The sequence below is a fragment of the Diospyros lotus genome, chromosome 13 (genome assembly GCF_014633365.1).
Source record: "Diospyros lotus cultivar Yz01 chromosome 13, ASM1463336v1, whole genome shotgun sequence".
NCBI lineage: Eukaryota > Viridiplantae > Streptophyta > Magnoliopsida > Ericales > Ebenaceae > Diospyros > Diospyros lotus.
Genome location: NC_068350.1, coordinates 8,740,797 through 8,767,911, shown reverse-complemented (window position 1 = coordinate 8,767,911; position 27,115 = coordinate 8,740,797). Strand labels below are relative to the sequence as shown.

Below are 27,115 nucleotides of genomic sequence, written 5' to 3'. Positions count from 1 at the left end.
GGCCTCCCATCCACATTAATAAAGGTCCCGTCGCCACCATGCCACCCCCTGGAAACCTCCACTAGCACCGGGTAACCAGTCCCATCACCTGCAAACGCACGACGTATGTATGCAGGAGGACATCTCCTTCTTCTATATCAACCAGTTCTCTTCAGAGTCAAGATATGTTCTGATCTTTGACCTATTGACACACTGCTTAGCCTTACTCTCTTACTCACTCGACCGTCGGAGTGCTTGCAGGTGCCAGCCACCCCCCGAACAGACCTATCGCCGGAGCCCGCCACCCGCCTCCGATCCTCCTCTTTTGGTCAGGAAGGAACAGTCACTTTCTAAACATAATGTCTAATAGTAAAGAATGAGGATATTATTTTTACGCCATAAAAGACATATTAGGTCATGCAAATCCAAACCTAATCAAGAAAATTTTGATCTAGTTGTCGGGCATCTTAAAATGAAAATTAGTGAAGAAATTTTCTATGATACTTGAGTTATGCCTTTGACTTCAAAGGATGAAGTTTTTCAAAACTTTGTGAAGAAAGCTAAAAGAATTCAAAGAGAGCTAAATGATAAAATTGTCTCTTCAAGAAATGATTAGAATTATGTTTTTAAAGAATAAATTACCTACCTATTTTTGAACCGAAGTGGTTAATATTGTTTGTTACACTTTAAATAGATTTATTTTAAGACAAGGCATAAAGAAGACACCATTTGAGATACATTAGAAGCCTATCGTATTCTATTTTAGAGCCTTTGGATGTAAATGTTTTATTTTGAATACAAAGGACAATATAGGAAAATTTGATGCTAAAAGTGATTAAAGAATCTTTCTTGGATATTCAAATACTAGTAAGGCTTATAAAATGTATAATCTTAGGACAAACTCTTTGAAAGAATCTATTTATATTTAATAAATCCTTTGAGCCAAAAAGAAATAATGAAGATAAAAATGAGGTAACAATAGATCCATTTAAGGAGATTTAGATGAGTTTCTTAAGAATACAAATTTGTAATCATCATATGGATAAAAATAATTGGACAACTAATTCAATGTGTAAGGACTATATGTTTTACAATGCGGCCTTCATATCTAATGATTGAGCCAACTTGCATGAATCAACCCTTAGAAAATGAATTTTGGATCAATGTTGTGCAAGAAAATAATTTTGGAAATTAGTTCCAAAATTAAAAGATTTTTCTATATTTGAAACACAATGAATTTTCAAGAATAAATTAGAAGGGAATTAGGAATAATAAATCCCTTTGGGTAGCTTAGAATATTGAAGTGGAAAAATTTCTTGTGTAAATTTCGTTTCTATTTAAAAATAATAAAAAAATAAAAATAAATAAATAACAAAAATAAATAAATAAATAAATAAATTAAATAAATTAAATTAAAAACGCAAAAAAAAATGAAGAAAGAAGAAGTCGTCATCACCGAAACCCATTTGTTCTCTCTCTCTCTCTCTCTCTCTCGTTGCCCTCGCCATTCGCTGCCTTCTCTGCTAGTAGTCGTCGTGCTACCAATCGGATCCACAGCACCGAACAGATCCACGGTAAGTCTCTTTTTTTCAGTTATTCATTGTTCCTTCATTTATCTTGTATCTAACCCTCTGTCGATCTGACATCTGTTTGCTTTGAAACCCGACCCGACCTTGTTCAAAGTTGTCCATCTGTTCATCTATTTCCTTTCCCCCTATGAGCTTCCCTCTTCTCTTCTCTCGTTGATTCGCTTGTTGCCTTCGCCCTCGCTCTCACCTCTTGCTGCTTCGTCACTTTTTGTCTCTCTTTCCTCTCACTACTCTATCGCCCATATCTACGCCGAGCCGCCTCCCAGATCTGCGCTGACAGCCACCCAGGTCCATGCATGCCACCGTTGTTGCTAGTGCCCAGATTATGGTCCAGTTATTCGTTGTTCTAGCCAGATCTATCCAGATCCGACCTCCAAATCTATCTGTTTATTCATCCGTCTGACCGTTTGTTTGTCCGGCCCGATCTACCCAGTCCTAACATCTTGTCAGACTTATCCAGATCTACCTAGATCAAGTCAGATCTGCTCAATACCCAGATCTAGCTAAATCTACCTAGTTTTTTAAAAAAAAAAAATCATGTCAAGACCCGGTTCTCCATGCGGTGTCTGCAAAGTATTAAGAAGAAAATATACCCAATCATGCGTCTTTGCCCCTTACTTCTGCCATGAAGAAGGACCTACTGATTTTGCAGTTATCCACACGATTTTTGGTGCCAGTAATGCTCCAAGCTCCTGGCCCAGCTTCCGATAAGTGATTATTATGGGGCTGCTGCTACACTCTTGTATGAAGCTCAAGCTAAGCTTCAAGATCCTATTTACGGTTGTGTCTCCTACATTTTTGCCCTCCAATAGTAGGTCGTCGATCTTTAATTTTATCTAGCTTTATTGGAGCAATTACTATTTGCAAACCCTTTCAATAGTCAAAATTGGTTTCACCCAAAAATCAATTCAAACCCATATTATGACAATAGATCTTTCCTCGTGGATGATCTAAACCCTATTTGGAATTTTGAAAATCCAGTCATCCAAGAAGAAAATGTATTGTTTCCTTATTTCCAAGAGATTAGTTCACAACCTTACCCAATCGAAACTAGCAGCAGCCAGTGGCCATTCCCAGGTAATATCGATGAACTTGGATCCGTCGTGTTCAGCAACCATCATTAGCACTGAGCATCGGCGAAATCCAAAACTATCAACATAGGTGACTTAGATTACTACTTTATAGATTCTGTAATGCTACTGTACCCCTTGACTATTTTATGATTGCTTTCTTTGTAGATATATTCTATGTTGTGTAATCTTGGATCTATGGTTGGAATGGTTAACGCGAAATTCCATAATGGATATGATGTACTGTTTTTGGTATTTAACGTTGCATCTATATTTTCAGTACTCTTTATTCATTATCCATCATATTGTGGATTATGCTCGGTATATGTTTCTCATGGACTGTATTGTTTAAATCTTTATTTTCTTCGTTAACACTATCTTTTTTATTATGACAAAAAGGGGGAGAAGAATAAGATATTATGAGATGAGAGATTGTATATATGAGAGTGTGAATTGTATATTATTTTTGTATGGGGGAGAAAAAAGTATTATGATATTTTTTTGTATATGTGAGGAAATAGTATATCTGAGAGATAGGGCATCAAGCAGGTGCAATCAAGGCAATCAGATTTGGCAATCAGGTTTAGTTTTTAAAACTCTTAAAAATTATTTTATCTATTAAGCTATATCCAAAATATTTTTATGTTATTAGTATTTTTGAAAGGGGGAGCTCATAGTATAAAATTAAAGGGAGTTCAAAAATATTTTATCACATTAATCACCTCATAAATCATGTTTTTTGTTATCATAAAAAAGGAGGCGAATGTTGAGCTAACTTACTCATATTAATTAAGTTTTGATAATTAACAAAAATATTTTTATGATATAAATGTTTTCTCTTACTCGTGAAAAAGTAAATTTATTTTGAATTAAAAGATAATTATTTTTAAACATGTTTTCTTGTTTTAATCATTTATGTTTCAAAAGTTTATATTTGAATTTTCAAATTTTGAATTAAAAGAAAATTATTTTTAGACATATTTTCTCTTACTCATATAAAAAGTAAATTTATTTTGAATTAAAGGAGATTGCTTTTAGATATGTTTTCTTGTTTTAATCATTTATGTCTCAAAAACTTATATTTGAATTTTTAAATCTTGATTTTTTATGCAAAAAGTAAATTTATTTTGAATTAAAGGTGAGACATGTTTTTTTATTATTTAAGAAAACTTAAATATTTTTTGAATTTTAAACTTCATATTAACCCTTTTGTTTTTGCTAAAATATTTATAAATACCCATCCAAACTAATTTATTGGGTATCCAAGTACTTTCATTGCATATCCAAAGCACTCGAAATCTCTTAAACGTTCTCAAACAAAGCATCCAAGCAATCCGAGACTCTTGAAATATTATTGCACATCCACCGAAGAGCCATAAAGCAAGAGGAGAAAAGTTCTTCAAGTCTTCTACAACAAATCCGAACTTCTCCATTTGAAGTTACAAATTTATTTATTTAAATATTATTGTCTTGTATAATTTGTTCTTAATTGCTTATTTGTGTCCAAGTGTGGACAAATTATTTGTAACATTTAAATTATTGTTGTGGATTGTATAGATTTCTTAGAACCATTAAAATCTAGGTGAATTTAGTTTCTAAGGTAATTTAGGAAGAAAATCTTGGTGTAGTGGTTGCCTAGAACCCGTTATAATCTAGACGTGTATCTAGTTTTCAATGTGAGTTAGTGTGGAAAACTTGATGAAATTATTTTAGTGGAATCTCAAGGATGGTTAGATCTTGAGAGAGTGGACTAGGTGTGTGTGAAGACACCGAACCACTATAAATTGTGTTGTGTTTTATTGTATTTATTTTTGTTATATCTTATAATTTACATTTATTATTAATCTCAAATATAATTTATTATATTTATCAAATATGTATTTTTCAATAAAATTATTAATTAAAAATATTTATTAAAATAAAAAAATTAATCACTCAATTCATTCTCCAATAATATATATGTGTAACATGTGTGCCTGCGTGGTGACCAAAGAGCCCACGTTCATATGTTTATAGGCCAAGTATTTTGTAAGTTTATGTAAGATAATGGGTCTTCCATATGTATGGCGGGCCCTTCTCCATGGCCTTGTTCCCCACAATTATCCAATGTGACTCTCATGGGCAAAGCCCCACATTTAGGCACATGCGCATGTCATGCATATAGGTGGTTCGTCTTAGGGAGTGCGATTTTGTTCACCCCCTTTAACGGGGTGAACAAAATCGCACTCCACCTTAGGTGCCTAACGGGCTCGCGCCCTGGGCTTGCCCTGTACATTCTTCAATTGCTCTTCACCTTGAGCATACTTGCATTGTATGATCATAAGTGGTTAATTACACATAAGGCATGCACTTAGCAAAGTCTAGAGGCATTTTTGTCTAGTTTGGAGGTGTGTCCGGGCAAGTTCTTTAGGGGTCAAGACCCTGCTTAGATAGCTCGTCGTGAGGCTCACCTTCTCTCGAAAGACCCTCTAAGCTGGCCGGACCTCTAGGAGATTCTTCTTAAACTCATCTGAATGCTACTAACGTGTAGGCACATTCCCGATTTCTTATAATAGTACCAAGATTGACTTTCTCTCGTCGAGAAAGGTATAATTGTTCTATGATAGCATGCCTTACTTATCTATTGCACTATTTTCCTAACCGTACTGACTTAAGCATTGGAGGGTATACGCAAATGAGAAATTCTCATGTGCCTTCTAATTTGTTCTTATTAGTGAAGATATGTCCCAAGGACACAGGAGGACACTTCCAGCTCTCCTGAGGATGCCCTCAGAGGTCCACTTACGATCCCGATCAGTATATCGAGGATCGAATCTACCCAACGTCGATTTCCATCAACAAGTTCTTGCCAATTGTCAACATTCGCTCTGCCTTAACTCCAGCTTTCTCTCATTATAAATTTTACTTTCGTAGTTTTCGGACTGAAAACTAAAACAATTGTTGTTAATAAATATCCTAGTAAGTAATTAACTTCACATAGCATTTTTATGCGTGGCCAGCAGACGCTGACATCATTTGATGAATTCGCACATTCATTCATTGCCTAATTTAATGAACAACTACTACATATACGTACGTCTCTGAACATTAACCAGGAGGTTTGGATCTTCATCGTCAGCTATCGTTATCAGCTACCATGGCAGTGAACATAACCTCCATTAAAGCATCTTCTGATGGAGCATGGCAAGGCAACAACCCTCTCAACTATGCCATCCCCCTCTTGATCGTCCAGACCACCTTAGTTTTCCTCCTCAGCCGCTCCCTCGGCTTCCTCTTCAAGCCTCTCCGCCAACCCAAAGTCGTTGCCGAGATTGTCGTATGTTCCACATACTCATCATGTTGTCCCTTCTTTTTTTTTTTTTCTGTTGATTTTCTTTTCTTTTCTTGGTAACCACACAGCTGGGTTTAATTTCCCTTTTCAGGGTGGGATTCTTCTGGGGCCATCGGCCTTCGGCAGAAACAAGGAGTACATGCGCAGGATTTTCCCCTCATGGAGTACTCCGATTCTCGAGTCCGTAGCCAGTATGGGCCTTCTCTTCTTCTTGTTTCTCGTCGGCCTCGAGCTCGACTTGCCCTCGATTCGCCGAGGCGGGAGAAGGGCCTTCGCCATAGCCGCCGGCGGAATCTGCCTCCCTTTCTTGTCAGGAATTGGTGTCGCCTTCGTCCTCCGGAAAGCCATCGACGGCGCCGATAAGGTTGGCTACGGCCAGTACTTGCTGTTCATGGGCGTCGCTCTCTCCATCACCGCCTTCCCGGTGCTCGCTCGCATTCTCGCCGAACTGAAGTTACTTACTGCTCGCGTTGGGGAAACAGCCATGGCGGCCGCCGCCTTCAACGACGTAGCCGCCTGGATTCTGCTCGCCCTCGCTGTCGCCCTGGCCGGCAACGGCGGAAACGGGCCTCCAAAGAGCCCATTGATATCGGTTTGGGTCCTCCTCTCCGGGGTGGGTTTCGTCATCTTCATGATGGTCGCGATCAGGCCCGCGATGAATTGGGTATGGATGGAACACTATATGAGAATTGTAGGAAAAATATTGAAGTATATATATTAAATGTATGGAGGAGATTCCGTTGATTTAAATTTTTACAAAAATATTTCTTTGTTTAATTTAAAAATGTGTCTGATGGGATGGGATGGGATGATTGAAAAGGAGGACCAAAACACGCCTGAGCCTGATGTAAAGATATTTTTAAATAAATGAATTACCAAGGTTCCTCAAAAAATACTAATTAATTTGGTTTATAAATATGAACAGATATCTCGCCGGTGCTCGCCGGAACACGACACCATCGATGAGGCCTTCATCTGTCTGACGCTCGCCGGAGTTATGGTCTTCGGCTTCACGACCGATCTGATAGGCATCCACTCCATCTTCGGAGCGTTCGTCTTCGGCTTAACAATTCCGAAAGGAGAGTTTGCAGAGAGATTGATGGAGAGAATCGAAGATTTCGTTTCCGGCTTGCTTCTTCCTCTTTACTTCGCTTCAAGCGGATTGAAGACCAACGTGGCTAAGATACGTGGCCTGGAGTCCTGGGGGCTGCTGGCTCTAGTAGTCACCACGGCCTGCGCCGGAAAAATCTTCGGAACGTTCGCCGTCGCGATGCTGTGCATGATTCCGGCGAGAGAGTCGATGGCGCTGGGTGTACTGATGAATACCAAAGGGTTGGTGGAACTCATCGTTCTCAACATTGGGAAGGAGAAGAAGGTTAATTTGTTTATCCCAATTAATATTCTTCCTTTATTATTATTATATTATTATGAAAAACTTTTAAAATATGATTGGATTTGGAGGTTAAAAATAAAGTATAATAAATGAATTTTAAGTAAAGATAAGGTATATTTATATAAATATATATTGCAAAAAACTTATTAACATTACACATATATATTTAAACTTTTCTCCCCCTCTCCTCTATCTCTTTATGCAATTTCTATATTTTAAATTATAAAAAATATATAGCAATATATTTACAAAAAATATAAACTAAATATAAAATATGAACTAAAATATATATTTATCTAAATGAAATATGTATAACCATGAGGAATAAATATATATATGTAAATATCTTTTTGAAAAAGAAAATACTAACTACGTACATATAAACTACATTTATTTATATATATATATTATATAAAGTTTATATAAATATAAATAATAATAATTATATAATCTAAATAAACATACTAATGTGACTAACCACCATAGTCGATCGTGATCACTAGATGCAATCCTCGGTGGAAAGGGTGGTTATATATATATATATATATATATATTTGATTAACCTCTATACATGGGTTGGACACTATCGAATGCAGATGAATGTTACAATTAAAAGTATCCCCTGTTTGTAATACAAGGGTTGCACCCTATCAATGGCTTGGTAGCCTTCATCCATATGGGTTGTGTCCACGTTAAATTTTAGTCGATCGTGATTCGTTTTAGATCGCGATGAATAAGTCTAAAAATATCAAGAGGAAGAAACAAACAAAGTTTTAGATATGAGTCCACACTTCGGTCAAAACGATACCTACTCCATAACCGCACTTTGATTATTTTCTCAGAATGGCGGTATCTAATTATCCTCTCCTTTTTTTTGTTCCCCTGACCCCCTATTTGTACTAAAGGGTCTTTACAATTTAGATAATATATAGAAATATAAAGATTGCATAATGGGAGACAAACTGCCCTTATCGTTTACATAAAATCGGGAGTGGGATTCCCATTACGAGGAGTATGGGCTGTTGCAAGTAAAGTAACTGGATCCTACCTCTGACTTCTTAGTAGCTTTGCCGCTTATGCGAGCTGGGGGTTTTGGGCTAGCGACTTGGGTGGTTCAGCGAACTGAAGGACATTGTCGGGAGCTCGTTAGCCTATTGTTGGGAGCTCACTTTACGAGCTTCGGATTTCGCGGTGGCTGGACTTTCCTTGGCGAAATCGTTTGGGCCTTCTTAGCTTCGGGTGATTGGGCCGGTCCATCGGACCGAGCTTGGCCCAAGTGGAGTGATACAGGAAATACATATAACATAAGCAGCTTTCTTGATACCGTTATTAGACAGTAAGCCAATTTTTCAATTGGTGCTTACCTTGTTTCTGCATCAATTAGGCTTTTGGAGACGTAGTAAATGGGGTGTTGCACCCCATCTTCCCCGCGGACGAGGGCCACACTGAGAGCCTGTTGGGATACTTCCAAGTATAAGATCAACTTCTCTCCCTCCTTGGGTTTGGCGAGCAGTGGGGTCCGTCTCATGTATTCCTTTACCTACTGGAATGCGGACTCACATTCTTCTGTCCATATGAAGTCTTACGCCTTTTTCAGAAGTTCGAAGAACGGGGCACACTTATCGGTCACCTTAGAAACGAAACGACTCAAAGCTGTGACCTGTTCATTGAGGCTCTACACCTCATTCTTTCTCACGGGCGACCTCACGTCGACCAAAGCCTTTATTTTGTCCGGGTCGGTTTCGATGCCTCTGTTATTTACCATGAATCCAAGAAATTTTTCGGAGGCTACCCCAAAGGCACACTTGAGTAGATTGAGCTTCATTTGATAGCTCCTGAGGACTCCAAACATTTCTCTCAGATCGGAAATATGGTCCGTTACTTGCTCAGATTTTACTAGCATGTCGTCGACGTACACTTCCATGGTTCTGTCGATTAGTGCTTCAAACATAATATTCACCAGTCTTTGGTAGGTCGCGTCAGCATTCTTCAATCCAAAAGGCATGACCTTATAGCAGTAAAGCCCCCGGTCGATAATGAACGAGGTGTGCTCTTGGTCGATGGGGTTTATGGGGATCTGGTTGTAGCCCGAATAGGCATCCATGAAACTGATGAGCTGGTGACCAGCTGTTGCATCCACGATCTGGTCGATTCTGGGGAGAGAAAAACTGTCCTTGGGACAAGCCTTGTTTAGGTCGGTGAAGTCGATGCAGGTCCTCCACTTCCCATTTTTCTTTTTTACCAGGACTGGGTTGGCCACCCAGACCGGATAGTGGGCCTTCTTGATAAAATTGTTTGTCAAGAGCTTGTCCACTTCTTCTTTAAGAGGCATAACGCTTTGGAGTCATTGGCCTCCTCTTCTAGCGCACTGGCTTGTAACTCGGATCTATGTTAAGCCTGCACGACATGATTTCTGGGGCGATTCCCACCATATCCTCGTGGTCCCATGCGAATACATCGAGGTTAGCTTTAAGGAAATTGATAAGTTGTGATTTTACCTCAGGAGCGAGATTTTTCCCTAGCTTGAGACGCCTTTCCTTGTCTGGCTCGCTGACTGAGATGTCTTCGAGTTCTTCCACGGGGCCGGCGGATCTGTCACAGTCGACCTTGCGGGGATCCAGGTTGTGATTAGCCTCCCATTGACTGGTCGGTCGCGGGCCATCTTTTGTGATGATATTCAATTTCTTTCCTTTTGCTCCTATTTTTAGGGCGTCTTCATAACAACGTCTTGCGAGGTGTTGTTCGCCCCGTACACATCCTACTCCACTGGGGGTCAAGAATTTCACTATAAGCGACCTAGTTGAAGTGACTAGATCCAGGTCGTTCATTGCCTGTCTTCCGTGCACGATGTTGTATGCTGAGGGGCAGTCTATAATTAGGAACTCTGCCAAAGTAGTGGCCTGGCGAATCGCATCCCCGATGGTAAAGGGAAGGCTGATCTGACCGACAGGGATTACTGCGTCCCCCGTGAATCCATAGAGCAACTCGGGAGACGAGCTCAACTGTTCTAGTCCCAAACCCATCTGATCAAAGCACACTCTGTACATTACATTTACCGAGCTGCCCGTGTCCACCATTATTCTTCGCACTTCGGAGTTGCCGATCTGGCCCCGTATAATGAGTGCATCGTTGTGCAGCTAATGGACGTCCCTGGCCTCTTCTTCTGAGAAAACCATGTTCTCCGGAGTTGGGTTATTCCTAGATCGCTTCGTGAGAAACGACTGTTCGGCCGACCTCACCAGCAAGACATGGTTGGCTGCACGTACGTATTTGTCGCAAGATTTGTGGGAGGATCTCGCGAGGTGAGGTCCACCATGAATTGTGTAGATAGTTCGCACAACCGGTGAGCGCTTATCATCGGAGGGAGGCGGCTGCTGTGCTGGTGGCTGGCTTGGTTAGTTGGTCGGTCGTATCACGTAATCTTTCAAACGACCTTTTCTTATTAGATCCTCTATGGCGTCCCTCAGGGCCCAACATTTTAAAGTGTTGTGACCAGCCTCGTTATGGTACGAGCAAAATTTTTTCTTGTTCCTGAATTTGTTGGGAGTCCTTAATGGATTGGGCTTTCCGAATTCCTCTTTGTTCCTTTCCATGGTGAAGATCCTCTCTTGGGGGTCAGACAGGGCGCAATAGCTGTCAAAGCGTTGCGACCTTTGAGGTCGCTCATCTCTCTCCGCCTTGCGAGCTCGCTTGAAGACTTCATTGTTCGAGCATTCCCCTCGAGCTTTCCTTCCGGCATTTCTGTTATTTCTTCTCTTATTTTGGTTAGAGCCCCCTGCTTCTTCTTTTGATCCGACGGATTTCTTTGACTCGAAGGCATCTTAACACCGACGGGATCGACAAGGCTAGAGAAACCATCGACGGCCAACCGGGGATGGAAGGGCCCCACCAAAAAGGAAAAGAAGAAAAATAAGTCATAGTAGACTTACCAAACGTTAGAGCCGGGCGAGAACAGTCGGCGTCTGAGAGCACGGCAGCAATGGAAGCCTAAAGAGAAGAAGGTGAAAGCAAGAAGGCAAAGGCTGGAGAGGATTTCAAAAATAGCATGAAAGAGGGAAATGGGGGACACCCTCTACCATTTATACCAATAGCCCGATCGACCCCAACCGTCGGATCAAAATACGACTTACCGCATGCCCCGCATCCAGCGGCCGCACAACAGTTTGTGGGTCCCACATATACAATCATGCGCAGCAATGGGGGAACGTGCACACTAAATGCGCTACAGACAAGGCGTGCTGTGTGGAATGACGAGATTCAAAGTGATTGAGTAAAAGTCGGAAAGATGGAACAACAGCTGGCACGCGTCAGTTCCCAGCGCGAAGATCGCACCGCAAACTAGGGAGCTTATGTTATATGTATTTCATAAATCACTCCACTTGGGCCAGGCTCGATCCGATGAACCGGCCCAATCACCCGAAGCCGAGAAAGCCCAGACGACCTCGCCAAGGAAAGTCCAGCCACCATCGAAATTTGAGACTCGTAAAGCGAGCTCCCAAGAAGCTCCCAGCAATTAGCTAACGAGCTCCCAGCAATGTCCTTTAATTCGCTGAACCACCCAGGTCGCTAGCCCAAAACTCCCAGCTCGCATAAGCGGCAAAGCTGCTAAGAAGTCAGAGGTAGGGTCCAGTTACTTTACCTGCAACAGCCCATGCTCCTCGTAATGGGGATCCTATTCCCGATTTTATGTAAACAATAAGGGCAGTTTGTCCCCCATTATGCAGTCTTTATATTTCTATATATTATCTAAATTGTAAAGACCCCTCAGTACAAATAGGGGGTCAGGGGAACAGAAGAAAGGGGAGGATAATCAAATACCGCCATTCTGAGAAAATAATCAGAGTGCAGTTGTGGAGTAGGTATCGTTCTGGACGAACCACATAAAATATTCCGATATGGACTCACGTCTGAAACTTTTTTTCTTTCTTCCTCTTGGTATTTTTGGACTTACTCACCGCGGCCCAAAATGAATCACGGTCGGCTAAAATCGAACATCGATAGGTTGTGTCAGAGAAAAAAAAAATATTTCTTCCTAGCCAAAAGAATGGTTGGAGGTAAGCTTGCAACAGTAAGGGATGGGTTTCGATGATTGGTTCGTCAGGAGACGAATGACAATTGTAGGTTTTTCGACACTTAAGTGAGTGAGGGAGTTAAAGTAACAGAATATGGGTAGGGTAGAAAGAAAACATACCTGGACTCTAAATAGAGTCAGGTTATATATAAGATGAGAGATCATTCTGCATGCATGCGTCGTGCGTTTGTAGGGAGATGAGACTGGGTATCCGGCACCAACGGAGGTTTCCAGACGATAACATGGTGTTGACGGGACCCTCATTAATGTATATAAGATCAGCCATTAATGAAGATGATATTTCGAGCGGGCACGAAAATACCCAGCATGCGACTGTAATGATGCTGCTACAGGCTAGGCAGGTTGGCGCAGTGCTAAGATCGAGCTTTGGCCGAGATTGGGCAGTGGGTTGAGATAAGGTTGAAGGCCGAGATTGGGTCGATACGGTTTGAGAAAGAAGGTAAGAGAAAATAGTCATGCTATTCGTACAACGTGTTTTACATGGAGGTTTACAAGTGATGTTCTTGCGATAAATTGAGGACTTATCGCGATATTCTCTTCTTTTATCTTTTTCTTTTCTCTGTATCTCTTCCTTTCTTTCCCCTTCCCCCTCCAACAACTGCATTTTTTTCTTTCCTTTCTCTTTTAGCATTGCCTCTCATAGTCTTTCTCTTACCGTCGCTGCCTCGCACTTGTCGCTCGACACCCGCAGCTGCATCCTCACCAAACCGACTGACCGTTGTCGCTCGTCTCACCCTCGTTGCCTGCTGCATCCTCACCTAGCCACCTCACCTCTCGCGTCAAAGGTCGACCAGGTGAGGATACAACAGGCGGCAGCAAGTAGTAAGTAGCGAGGGTGAGGCAAGCAACGGTGGGAGATGCTGAAGGGGGAGGAGATGAGAGAGAAATAAGAGAGGGAGATGGAGAAAAATGAGAGATGAAAGAAAAAGGTAAAATGATCACCGTGAGAAGGAAAAATGGACAAAATAGTCTTTTTTAGTCATATGTAAGTCCACATATGAAAACTCTATCTATATAAATAGCATTATCCTAAGAGGAAATCACATCCCATTGTCACCATTATGTATGGTTCTTGGAGAAAGAAGGGAAGAGAAATAAAGTTCCAATTAGATGGAATACATAGGAGGGAGAGGGGAAGGGCAGTTTAGGTATTTGAAGACCACGTACGTAATTTGTAAATTGAAAATTTGATTCAGTCAGCCCATTAGACTTTGGTAGGTACGTAGTAGAGGTTTATTAGGTTTTTTTATTTCTTAAAATCAATTAATTATATATAAATGAATTGATCACACGTAAACTTTGCCAACCACAGTTCAAATTTTTTTTTGAAGTTTGGCTAATAACTTACTTGCAGGTTTTAAATGACGAGGTGTTTGCCATAATGGTGCTCATGGCCCTGTTCACCACCTTCATGACAACTCCTATGGTAATGGCCATCTACCAGCCAGCCCGGGTAATCTCCGGCCCAACTCACCACCATCTGCAGTCCTCATCCCCCACCTCGGAAAACCCCGACCAAGTGCTCCGTGTCCTGGCCTGCGTCCACTGCCCCGGCAATATCCCCTCCCTCATCAACCTCATTGAATCGACTTGCTCCACCACCAAGTCCCGCCTCAAGCTCTACATCCTCCACCTGGTCGAGCTCACCGAGCGCTCCTCCTCCATCGCCCTCGCCCACCGTGCGGGAGAAAACGGCTTCCCTTTCATCCACCGCATCCGCCACCACAGTGAGTTGCACGACCGAGTCGCTGTGGCGTTCCGAGCCTATGGGAAACTCGGCCGAGTTAGCGTCCGGCCTACTACCGCCATGTCCCCACTGCCCACGATGCATGAGGAGGTCTGCCATGTGGCGAAGGAGAAGCGGGCGGCGATGATCATTTTGCCGTTCCACAAGCAGTGGCGGAAAGAGGATGGCGGCGACGAGGTGGAGAACCTCGGCCACGGGTGGAGAATGGTGAACCAGCGGGTAATCAAGGAGGCGCCATGCTCGGTGGCAGTGCTTGTGGACCGTGGATTCGGAAGTGGGTCCCATCAGACGCCTGGCCCCACTGCCACGGTGGCCCAAATGGTTTGCATCATCTTCTTCGGCGGGCCCGACGACCGCCAAGCACTGGTGCTTGGCGGCCGGATGGCAGAGCATCCGGCGGTGGAAGTCACCATGACCAGATTCGTCGAGAAAGAGGGCAGCCATGGCAACGGCGTCATTTTACGGCCGTCACCCAACAAATGTAGAGAGAACAACTACAGCTTCTCCACTGCCATCATGAACCGTGAGAAGGAGAAGGTAAGAATTTTCCTACGCCTCAATTCTAAATCACAAGCTACTTTTCCGTTTAATTTTATCTTTACAATAATATCACATCATACCATATCCTATTTAGTGACTGTTCTTTTATTTTTCGCTAGCTCAAAGTATATTCAATTTAGAATTTCCTTAGCAACACACACACACACACACACACTAATTTTCTTCGTTTAGTTGTGCCAGGAGGCGGACGAGATGGCAGTGGCAGATTTCCGACAGAAATGGGAAGGAATGGTGGAGTACGTAGAGAAGGCGGCGGCGGGGAACATAGTGGAAGCGGTGGTAGAAATAGGGCGGAGCGGGGATTACGACCTGGTGGTGGTGGGGAAGGGGCGGTTTCCGTCAGCCACGGTAGCGAAGCTGGCCGACCGGGAGGCGGAGCACGCGGAGTTGGGGCCGATTGGTGACGCGTTGGCGTCGCCGGGAAAAGGCATCATGGCATCAGTGCTTGTGGTCCAACAACACGATGTAGCCCACAACGAGGAGGCTCCAGTATCGAAGATTTTGAGCGCTCAGGAGAGCCCAATAGCAACGGCCCAAGGCCCATCGAGCTCAATAGAAATTCAGCAAGATACGGCGTGACAGCAAAATATGAAAACTTTTAGGGGTGTAATGTACTTTCATATGATATGTGGCCTGACATGTAATTTTTTTTTTTTGAATTGGGCTTTCCAGAAGTTGAATTAAATAAACAAGTGACTTGAGTGCTTTAAGTTATGTTAATAGTGTTCGAGAGTGACACTGCACAAGTTAGAAAGTCGTTTAGGCTGCGTTATTTTTAGTTTTTAATTTTTTAAAATAATAAAAATATATTTATTTTATCATTTTTAAAAATATATTTTCAAAAACAAGAAAAAATTTTATCAAAAAAATTCAAAATAAAAAATATTATTTTGATTATTTTTAGCCAAAACAATCTTTAAGTTCAAAACATGAAAAACCAATGCAGTTTTCATGTTTTGGCTCTAAAAACAGAAAAGGGAAAAAAAGAAAAAAATATTCTTAAATTTTAAAAATAAAATTATATATTTATTTAAAATTTAAAAAATATAATATATTTATATTATAATTAAAAATATAGGATAATATATTATTAAGTATATTACACATATTATGTATAATAATATTTTTAAATTATTTTTAAAATTTCAAAGAAAATGAATTTTTTAATTTTCTGTTTTGAGAAATAATTTTTTAAAATAATAAAAAAAACTCATTTTTAATTTTCTAAAAATAAACTATCAAAATAAAAAATTTAAAATAAAAAAATTAAAAAAAAAAGAACACAATTTTAGTATTTTTAACTCAAAAAAAAAATAGTATTTACTATTTCTAATTAGTCACGTGGGCCCAACAAAGATATAAAACTAAGTAGACTTTTAGTTCTCCAAATGGACGGTTATCAATTAAGACATCTTATGTACTTTTGTGTTTTCTTTACAATGTATAGATTTGATCTGTGATATCATTATATCACATATTAAAGAGAACACTTATTAAATTGGGATATCTATAAAGCGTTCATATATAAGTGTGATTGATTTTATTCTGTTGTTTACGTTGAGTAACTCATATGTTACTTGACACAGGCAAAATGAGAGATAGGGAGCGTAAATCCTATGAGGAGTGTGATATTCACATACCCATATCTTGTATTTTACGTCAAGTAACATAATATATTAAGATCCTAAGTGCGATTTTATCTTTAGCATGGTGACACCAACTCACTAAGTAGGTGGATTTATTATAAATATTTAACATAATTCACCATCATGCTTATAAAGATGAGAGGTGTGTCGTATTTGTAAATCATCATATTTGAGTAAAAAACATATCTTTCTAAATCCCTCAATTGTTATAAATATGTAATTAAATTATCATGCCGCATGACTTTTCATCATCAATTGATGTCAAGAAAAAAAACACAAAAAATTCTATTACGAAATTGGATCGAATCCCGATCAAACCATCAATCAGACATATAAACACAAATTTTTTTATGAAAAACCTAAATTGAAAAGATTACGGATAAAAAGAATAAAATATCACTAAGTAAATAATTACTAGTACAAAAATGATATTACCACGTAAAATTTTATGACATTGGGTATCTATTTATAGATCTAAAATTATTTATGGATATATACAAAAAATCATATCATGATTAAAAGATGATTCAAGAAGATATTATCATAATCGGAATTGAATTTGACAACATAGTAAAATTCAAAATCATAATTACAGGATACTCAATCACAAATAAATTAAAATTTTGAGCCAAAATTATTACAAAATCTAAATCAATGGTAAAGACGTGTGCAGTTGCGCCGAATTCTACAGATATATAACCTGTCTCTGTCTCGAATGTTATGTCAACAGTTAGTGAATGTTTAAATTTTAATTCAAATAAAAAAAATTAATTCGGCATACACTAACTGTATACATCTTTTGAAATTATCTTAATTGAGTCATCATTAGTGAATGTTTAAATTATGAATATTGTGCGCACCATCTTTAACTTAATTAAGATAATTTTTTTTGGATTATATATATGTAAATATATTTTGTTTGTATATATATATATGTATATTTTTTGAAATTTTATATGTAAATAAACCACTTTCTCTAGTTCACACTCTCATACATCCATATCATTTCTGCTATGCTATTTATCTGTCTGTACATCTCCTTCTTGCTTTGTTTTTTTTTTTTTTTAACCCAAATTCTAAGTTTCGTCGGACTAATTTTGAGGACGAGCGACCTTTCTCTCTAGTTCACCCATCGAGTAAATCCGAATGGGATTACAACCTATAAATACATATAGAACAGGACATTTAGTTCATATCTCTACATGAGACAAATGTCACCATAAAGATTTGATTTCTGATACTCTTTATGAAACTCCACATATTTTTTACTACTGAGCCATAGAGGCTACTTCTTGCTTTGTTTTAGTTATACGGTTGATGTTCACTTGCACAACTTGCTAAACTAACTAAATAAATAAGGTTAATTGTCATAACAAATTAACTCTTGGTCAATAGCCCCTCCTCAAGTTGGAGGCTGGGGATAGCTTTCTCTCTCTAGCTTGAGAGAATATTGTGAAATTGAGTGGCAAAGTTTCAATATCGGAGACAAGCTGCTGCCCAACGTTCTTTGGAGTCGGGTAAAGCAGATTTGTAAAGACCATGTTTCCTCTTTGCTTATCATGGAATCGGAAGAGATGAAGCAGCCTCTATCCTCTCTAGTTTCGATATCTCCAACAGGATCCACGCTGGTGTCGTCGATAGCGTTCGTGGCTGCTCCTATGGCTGATTTCTCTTTGGTGTCGTCGATGATGATCGTGGATGCACACAAGGGCGGATCTAGTGATGGATCCCCCTAGATCCAGAAGCTATTTCAGCCTCCAATGATCTAAATCCCAAGACATATTTGGGGGAAGGCTGGAGCGGGCACGGGCTGCAGCCCGTGCCTGCCCCCCTAGATCTGCCCCTGGATGCACATGTGATTGGTTCCTCCCGGAGTTGTCGACGGCATTATTTTCAGCACCATCGACTTTCTTGGAAGCTCCGAACTCGGTGATTGGAAGCTATGTTGGGTGCCGGCCGGTTTCTCCTTCAACTTCAAACCTTCAACTTCATATTGATGTGCTATTATAGAGTATATTAAACCTTTTATTTTATTCTTCTCGTCGTCATCTCACTGTTGCTACTTCTCAATTTCTTCTTTTCTTCCAATTCTTACTTAGGGTTGCATGGGTACATCTTTATAATATATGTATATATACATATATAGTAGGTTAATTACACACACGTATGCATGCTTAACTTTATATATATATTATTAATTTTTTTCTAATTAGGCCCCAATGGATGAGACCCCACTTAACAATTCTCCAACTCACGCCTATACAAAGAAGTAGACATCCCAAAGGACAAAACTCAAATTTTCCTCTTGGTAAAGACTCTATCAGCATATCGGACCCATTGTCGTTAGTATGGATTTTGACAAAGTGTAACTGTTACATTTCCAACACATTCCTAATCCAATGATACCTTATATTAATACTTTTGGATCGAGAGGGAAAAGTAGAATTCTTATCAAGGTGAATAGCACATTGACTATCGAAAAATAGTCCGTACTTGTCTTAAAACCAAATTCTTGAACAAATTTCTTTATCCATAACAACTCTTTACATGTTTTTATAACTATAATAAACTTTGTTTAGTGATAGAAAGCGCAATACATTTTTGTAATTTAGATTACTATGACATAACCTCCCCCCCCCGGCGCAAAAATGATCAAGTACCTTGAAATAAACTTCCTAAAGTCAACATCATGAGCCAAGTTTGCATTTGTATAACCAACTAATATGGGTGCATCATAGCCAAAACACAAACATACACTGGTACGTAATACTTTGAAGATACTTGAAAATCCATTTAACTACATCCCGATGTTATTTATCTGGACTTGAAAGAAATCGATTGACAACATCAATGGTGTAAGTTATATTTGGTCGAGTGCATATTATAGAGTATATTAAACTACCCACAATTAAAGCATATGGAACCATGTCCATCTATGCTTTCTTTCTTTGTAGAAGGATTCTGTCTAGTGATTAATTTAAAGTGATTAGAAAAAAGAGAGCTAACCATTTTAGCCTTGTCTATATTGAACTCCTAGAGTACTTTTTCAATGTACTTATCTTGTGACAACCATAATTTCTTGGCATTTCTATTCTAAAAGAACTACATAACAAGGATCTACTTTGCTAGTCCTAAGTCTTTCATGAATGTATATTCCATTGGCTTGGGTTGCTTAGTAGCGAGGGGGTTGATGGTATGCTCCCTTATCAGCGTTCTTGTGAAACAATGATTTGGGTTATGAGTGTGCCTATGCTATGGTGTGTTGTTGCCTGTTCGTGATCTTTATCAAGCATCGAAGTCCTCAATTCCTTTTCGCAAAGGTCATCTCATGAAGTCTTTCTCTGACTGTTGTACATTGTTGTATATAGACCTTATTTTTCCTTAGTTTAGAGGATTTCTTTAGATGTTTGGTAGTTTCTCTTCTTTGTTATCGTTGTGAGTAAGGGTATCCATGGTCTAAAGTTGTAGACGCTTTTGCGCTTTTTATTCTAATGCAATTCTTATTTACAAAAGAAAAAAAAAAGACTTATTCAACTGCTTTAAGCTATCAATCCTAGAAGCGTTTTTATCAATAATTAACATATCATCCACATAAAACAAAAGAATGAAAAAAATCATTATTAAAGAATTTTTGTATAAAAATACAATAGTCAGAAGTAGTCTTTTTGTAGCCTTGCTCCCCCTTGATTGACTCAAACTTCTTTTACCACTGTCTAGGTACTTATTTAAAGCCATGAAGACTTTTCTCCAATATGCAAACATAATCTTTTTTCCTCTAACTGTGGAACCATTTAGCTACTCTATGCATATATATCTCTTCATCGAAGTCACCATGAAGAAAAACAATTTTAACATCCATCTATTCGATCTTTAAATCAAGGCTTGCTGAAAGACCAAACATCACATGAATGGATGACATCTTTATAATAGGAGAAAAAATCTCATCGAAGTCAATGTCTTTTCTTTGGTTGAATTCTTTGACAACCAATCTAGTTTTATATTGTGGGTGTGGACTATATTCTTGATGTTTCACCCTAAACACCCACTTATTTCTTAAAGCTCTCTTACCCTTAGGCAATTTCACCAACTCAAAAATTTTATTATCATGCAAAAACTTCAACTTGTCTTTCATGGCATCAATCAATATTTCTCCTTATTTTCATCTTGCATAGTTTCTTCAAGACTCTTTGGTTCTCCCCCATCAGTCAAGAGCATGTAATGGTTACTAATATATCTAGTAGAAGGTTGTTTATTTCTAATAGATCTCCTAGGTACAACAAAGGGTGAATATACTAGCTAGCACTTGTGGTTGATCATGATTATTGTCATTTGACTCAATCTACATGAGAGCATCAATATCACCTAGATCCCGTTGGTCATCTTGTATCTTTTATTCAATTCATTTTGGCACTATTATTATAGAAGTTATTTCGAAGTCATTTGGATCATAGCTATCCTAAATAACTGATTTTTCAACTTTATCAATGCTCTCAATGGTTTGGTTTTTAACAAACGCAATATCACAACTTCTAACAAACTTTTTTTTGAACTAGATCATAAAATCTATAGTCAAAAACATCTTAGTCATAACCAATAAACACGCATTGTCGTGTCTTGGCATCAAGTTTGGATCCATCATCTTTTAGAGTATACACAAAAGCTTTACATCCAAAGACTCATAAGTAATCACAGGAAATATCATTTCTTAACCACACTCTTTCTGGAACATCATATTGCAAAGGAACACATAATGAGAGATTTAACACATGTAAAATTGTATTTAGAACCTCGCCCCAAAAGGTCTTGGGCAAATTTGCACTTGAAAGCATGCATCTTACTCTCTCCATCAATATCATGTCATCCTCTCAACGCAGTTATTCAATTAAGGTGTTTTTAGAGGTAATCTAATGTTGAACACTCTGCTCTTTACAATAATTTTCAAAAGGTCCAGTGTACTCATCACCATTGTCTATCTGGATGTATTTCAACTTGTTTCTAGTTTGTCCCTCAACTAAAGTCTGAAATTCTATGAACACATTTAATACTTGATCCTTTGACTTCAAGTTGTAGATTTAAATCTTTCTCGAGTGATCATCAATAAATGTCACAAATTAAAAGGCACCTCCAAATGACTTAGTTGGCATTGGATCACATAAATTAGAGTGTAATAAATCAAACACGTTTTTCATTCTGGAAGGAGAACCCTTAAAAGCAACACTATTTTGCTTCCCTATCAGACAATGAGAACACTTTCTCAAAAGAACATTGCCCATTCCAATTAGCACATTTTGCCTGGCTAACCATCTCATCATTTTCTCATTTATGCGATTAAGTCTTTTATGCCACAATTCCACTGCATCACTTTTTCCATTGCATTCACTGTGTCTTAATATAGTGCAGAGTACTTCTTGTCTCTAGCAACTACCGGAGCTCCAAATTCACCTTAGTGTGTAAGATGTGAAGAAATCATTCCTGGATGTAGCATGAATGGTACCACCACTATCAATTACCTAACTAGACTTATGACTTGTTAGGTTTACACAATCATCATAAAGGACAATAAGAAATTGTTCGCTGGTGGCTACAACATGTGCTTCATCCCCTCTGTCATCTATCTTGTCTTCCATGCCCTTGTTCTTTTTATTTTCTTCTTGAGTTTTTGGTAAAATTTCTTAATGTGACCCTTTTTATCACAATGGTGACACTCAATGTTAGCATATCTATTGGATTTGCCTTTACTTTTATCTTTGTTCTTCAAACCCCAGATCTAACTTCTACCCTTGGTATCTATAATTAGTACTCCTGATTATGAAAAAGACCCATGTGATTTTCTTCTCGTTTCTTCATTCAGAACACTACTTTTAACCAAATCCATTGTGATCTTTCTATCTTGGGATGAGTTAGATACAGACATTCAGAAACCTTCCCATTAGTTCGGTAAAGTACCAAGTAACTATAATCCATGTACCTCATCATCAAACTTAATTCCTATTCCAACCAACTAATTAATAATTACTTGGGACGTATTTAAGTGATCAATTATAACAGTTCCGTTTTAATATCTCAAAGTCATTGTCTGATTGATCAAAAATAACTTATTGTTCCCTGTTTTTCTAGCATAAAGCTCCTTAAGTTTGTTCCACAAGGTACAAGCATGTCTCTCTCCACTAATATGGTTGAAAACATTATCATTAATTACCCATTGCCTAATGTACCCACAAATTAACTTGTCAATAAAACAACTTCCATTCTTCATCAATTTTATTTTCTAACTTCTAAGTGGCAAAAACTGGTAAATAATAATCTTTTACATGCAAAATATCTTCCATCTTTCCTTTCCAAGCATTAAAATCTGAACCATTTAGATTAATCATTCTATTTGTATTAACTTCCATATTTAACATAAGGTAGAAAATCTTGTAACTTGAATTTGATACCGCATGTTGAGAGAAACACGCACAAAAGAACAATAAACCAATAATTATAGAAAACACACAATCAATACCAATACTTTTAGGTGGAAAACCACCTCATTATGGGGGAGTAAAGACGAAAAGGACAAGCTAGTCAATCTTTCACTATCAAAATAATGGGTAAATACAAAAGTTCTTCCCTAGATCAACTAGATAGTATCTTCTTAATTAAACCTCAAGAATCAAATTCTTGGCATTCACATAGAAGAAAAATTGATAAATTTAATCGAACAAGATATATGAAAAGTACCCAAAAAAGATTAAGAAAAAATATTCACCTCGTCGCACTTGAATAGCACATCAACATACTGAAATTTCATCAAGTTTGAAGCTGAAATCACCACTTGATCTTGGCCAAAAGTTTGTAATGTTCAAACCTTTTATTTTAGTCTTCTCAACATTGTCTCACTCTCGTTGCTTCTCAATTTCTTTTCTTCAAATTTTTAGTTAGGGCCAGTGCACCTTTATAATATATATATATATATATATATAATAGGTTACACACACATGCACAGCTTTATTATTATTATTATTATTATTATTATTATTATTATTATTATTATTTCTAAGTGAACCCTAATGGGCGAGACACCACTTAACATGAGACAGTAGGAAGACCTCAATAGGTTAGACAGGTGAATTCCAAATTTTATTGTAAATATCATAAGAGATTTGGACATATCACAAATGAGTGTCGAGAGTTAAAGAGAGAAATGGAACAAGTAAAAAAAATAGGTTGGGAACCCCGAAGGTTCAAAAGTGAAAGGCAATGTTAAGATTACCTTGTGAAAAGGTTGACAAAGAAGAAATCCCTCTAAGGAATATGAAGAGAGAAAAGTCTCCTAGAAGATTGTCATCTTTACCATTAGTAAATTGTGGACAACAAAATTGTTAACCTCAAGGGTAATGACTTTTTATGATAATAAGAAATAATCTCTATAAAACAAATGTTGTAGAAGATTGTTTTAATCTTACCTTAAAAAGAGACAAGCATATTTTTAATATTCCTTGTGGTATTTTAGTAAATAAAAAGCCTAAATCAATCACTTTTTTTCCCACCAAAATTTATCTTCAAAAACCCTGAAAGTTACTTCTAATTTTTATCAAAATTGACTGATGTTTGGCCAACCAATGTTCTGCTTTGGTTAACCAAAGATGTTAGAAAACTACTCCTTGAAGTGATGACTAATTTGGTCGACCAAGTTGGGTAGTAACCTATTTTTGTTTGGGAATAGTTCAAGTTTAGTAGACCAAAATTCAAGTTTGATCAACCAAACTCCTCCAGAAGGTTTTAACCACCTTTTAAGAACCAGTTTGATTGACCAAAGTATAGGTTTAGTCAACCAATGTTGGATAGAAAGCTCTCATTTATTTGGTACTTGAATTTTGTTGACCAAATGCTAGTGTTTGGTTGACCGAATTATTCCAGTGGCTTAGGTAAGGTTTATGAATGACTGTCTAATTGATCAAGTGACATAAGTTAGTCGACCAAAATCATTCAAATTGGTTTTTGGAATCTTTGAGAATGTTGCTTAGTCAACCAATATAGTAATTTAGTCAACCAGGTGTTGTCATTTCTAAGATTTTTATCTTTAGAGAATCTATCTAATAAACTAGTTAGCTTAAGAAGGGGTGAATTAACTTTTTTCACCCTTAAAAAAAAGTTTGAATAAAATAATTCAAAGTAGGAATGTTATAAATGAAATAAAGAAAGAAAAATGCAATATGTATAGTGATTCAACCTCAATTGTTTAATTCACTACCTTGATCCACGATCAAGGATTTTATAATCACACTCACTGGTGTATTATATTACCTTGTAGTTTTTGTAGTCTCAATTACTAACCTTTCCACTTGGCTTTTTAAGATGGACTCAACCACAACCACAACTACAACCTTTTCACAATATAAGATATAATATTTACAACTTGGCTTTTCAAGTAGACTAAGCCACAACCACTATCTTTTAAAAGCTAAGGTGTAACTTTTTACAAGTTTACAAAAAAGTCTGAAAATATATCTCAAGAGAAGAATGAATAAAATAGTAGGCACATATGTTCTTTTCTTGACAAAGAGAGTTAGTAAGATTTTTAAATAAAACACACTCTATAAGGATTCTCACAAAAAGATTTTAAGATAAGCACGTGAAAAGCAGGAATAAAATGTAGAAATTTTTTTGAAACTCTTAAAAGTTGGTATGAATCATGCAAATAGTTTGATAATCTTCTTCAAATTGTTTCCACTTCTATTTATAGATTTTCTGCATTGAATGTTATTTGACATGACAAAATTCAAATTGAATGTTCTATTTGTCTCACAACTACCACTTTTTGTCTCTAACAATATTAAACAACATTTATTAATTCATTCAAGAAATGTCATGTTGTCTTAAATGCATTAAACAATCTGAAAAGTAGAAACTGTCAAGCATTGAATGTGCTTAACGACTATAATTTTAAAAAATAAATGATAGTTACTCAACTGAATTAAAGAGATACTCGACTAATACAGTATTCCAATCAATTGGACAATTTAGTAATTGATTATATATAGAGCTTACTTGAATATGACCAAGCATAATTCGACTAACTCATAAGTCACATAGACTATGCATTAAGTACGTGACTACTAGGCCAGACTTACTCGACTAATAGAAATAAATATTCGAGTACAAACAATTGATACTCGATTAATTTTGAAGTTCAGGAACTTAGCCAAAGACATTCCAAACCTTACTCGACTAATTTCAAAAAGATACTTGATTTTTAGAAACACATATAGTCAATTGACTACAAGTTTTATTTGATTAATATTTGAGAAACAAAAAGCATGTATAAGTTACTTGTCTAAGAGAACTTTAAGAGTCTAACGAAAGATTTTGCTAAAAGTGCATAATCAACTAACTTGCAACGTACACAAAATATTACTCGATTGATTTTTCAAATGAAGAACAAGAGATATGTAAAGCACTCGACTAACAAATATAAATATTTGATTAATTCAAGTACATTAATCGATTGAAATATAGGCTTTACTTGATTCAATATATGCTTAGATTTTAATGCTATAGAAATACTCGATTAATCTCCGAGGCATACTCAGTATTGAAATATTAACACTTGATTATACAAAGTTTCATACTCAATTGTAACTTTAAAAAATATAAATTTTGTATAACATATACTCAAGTAGGTACTTATGATAGTCGATTGAATAACTATAATACTCGTTTAACATGAAAGCAATACTGAGTCATACTCAATTATTTTTGTAAAGGAATTTTTATACTTAGCCAATTTTTCTAAAGTATTTTCTCAAAAACTTAACATCATGCTCAATTGATACAAAATCATATTTAAAGGATATATATATATATATATATATGTGTATATGAGTATGAGGTTCTCCAATTTAAAATGATTTAAAAAAATATTTTAAAAATCATCCATAAACCAAATTTACTGAAAGAAAAATTTTTAAAATTATTTTCTTCATAAATCAAAATACAAATTTCTCAACACTACCTATTCTCTTCTTATTTTAACCCTCATTGATCTAACCATTTAAAAAAATTTCACATGTTATTTTACCTATTTTTTCCAAAGTCTAAAATGTTTCCTAATTTGTAACATAAAATAAACCTATAGTTTTGTCAAAGGCATAAATGCCATCACTAAAGCATCTATAAAGTCTACAACTAGACCCTTGTACCACATCTATTAATTCTTTTTACTCACATTTTGCAAGGCATTTTATATTTTAGAACTACACTCTTTTCGTATTCATAAAAGTTATTTATGACCCAAATCTATCTCATTAATTTTCTTTGCTCATAACATGGTGTTCTTTATCTATTCTTTTGAATATGATTGTAGACCTCCATGTTGCTATTTCTCCTCTTATGTATATCATTAATTAATTATAAATATCCTATTGCTAATTTGACTAAGTCTTCTTTGAGCTATGTTTCTTTGTAATGTTAATTAGAACGAAATTTTTTTCTCTTTAGACTGAAAATGACTTAGTAGATTTTCAAATTTCAAGTTGTTCAAAGGATATCCCTCCAACGATTGGATTTCTGGTAAGAAAAGTATATGTATCCATCAAACACCAGTGTTGAAAGCAACTTATTCAGCTCTTAGTGCATTCAAAGCTAAAAGCATTCAAAGTTCCAAAGCTGTCAAGTGTGTAACGCTTTAGTTGCTACACAAATCTTTTTTCTTGGGATTATGCC

At 37.3% G+C, this 27,115-nt stretch overlaps 1 protein-coding gene across 2 annotated transcripts; it reads left to right on the top strand.

Moving 5' to 3' along the window:
• Positions 1-5,715: 5,715 nt before the first annotated feature.
• Positions 5,716-15,458, top strand: LOC127788305 (cation/H(+) antiporter 20). 2 transcript variants are annotated; one of them, XM_052316440.1, is made up of 5 exons: positions 5,716-5,954; positions 6,061-6,633; positions 6,895-7,344; positions 13,809-14,738; positions 14,943-15,458. In XM_052316440.1, exons 1-5 carry the CDS (start codon positions 5,775-5,777, stop codon positions 15,339-15,341), a joined length of 2,532 nt encoding a protein of 843 aa, XP_052172400.1. In that variant the 5' UTR covers positions 5,716-5,774; the 3' UTR covers positions 15,342-15,458. The 2 variants fall into 2 exon arrangements, with proteins under 2 accessions (XP_052172400.1, XP_052172399.1); XM_052316439.1 differs by having other exon boundaries at positions 14,934-15,458.
• Positions 15,459-27,115: the final 11,657 nt, after the last annotated feature.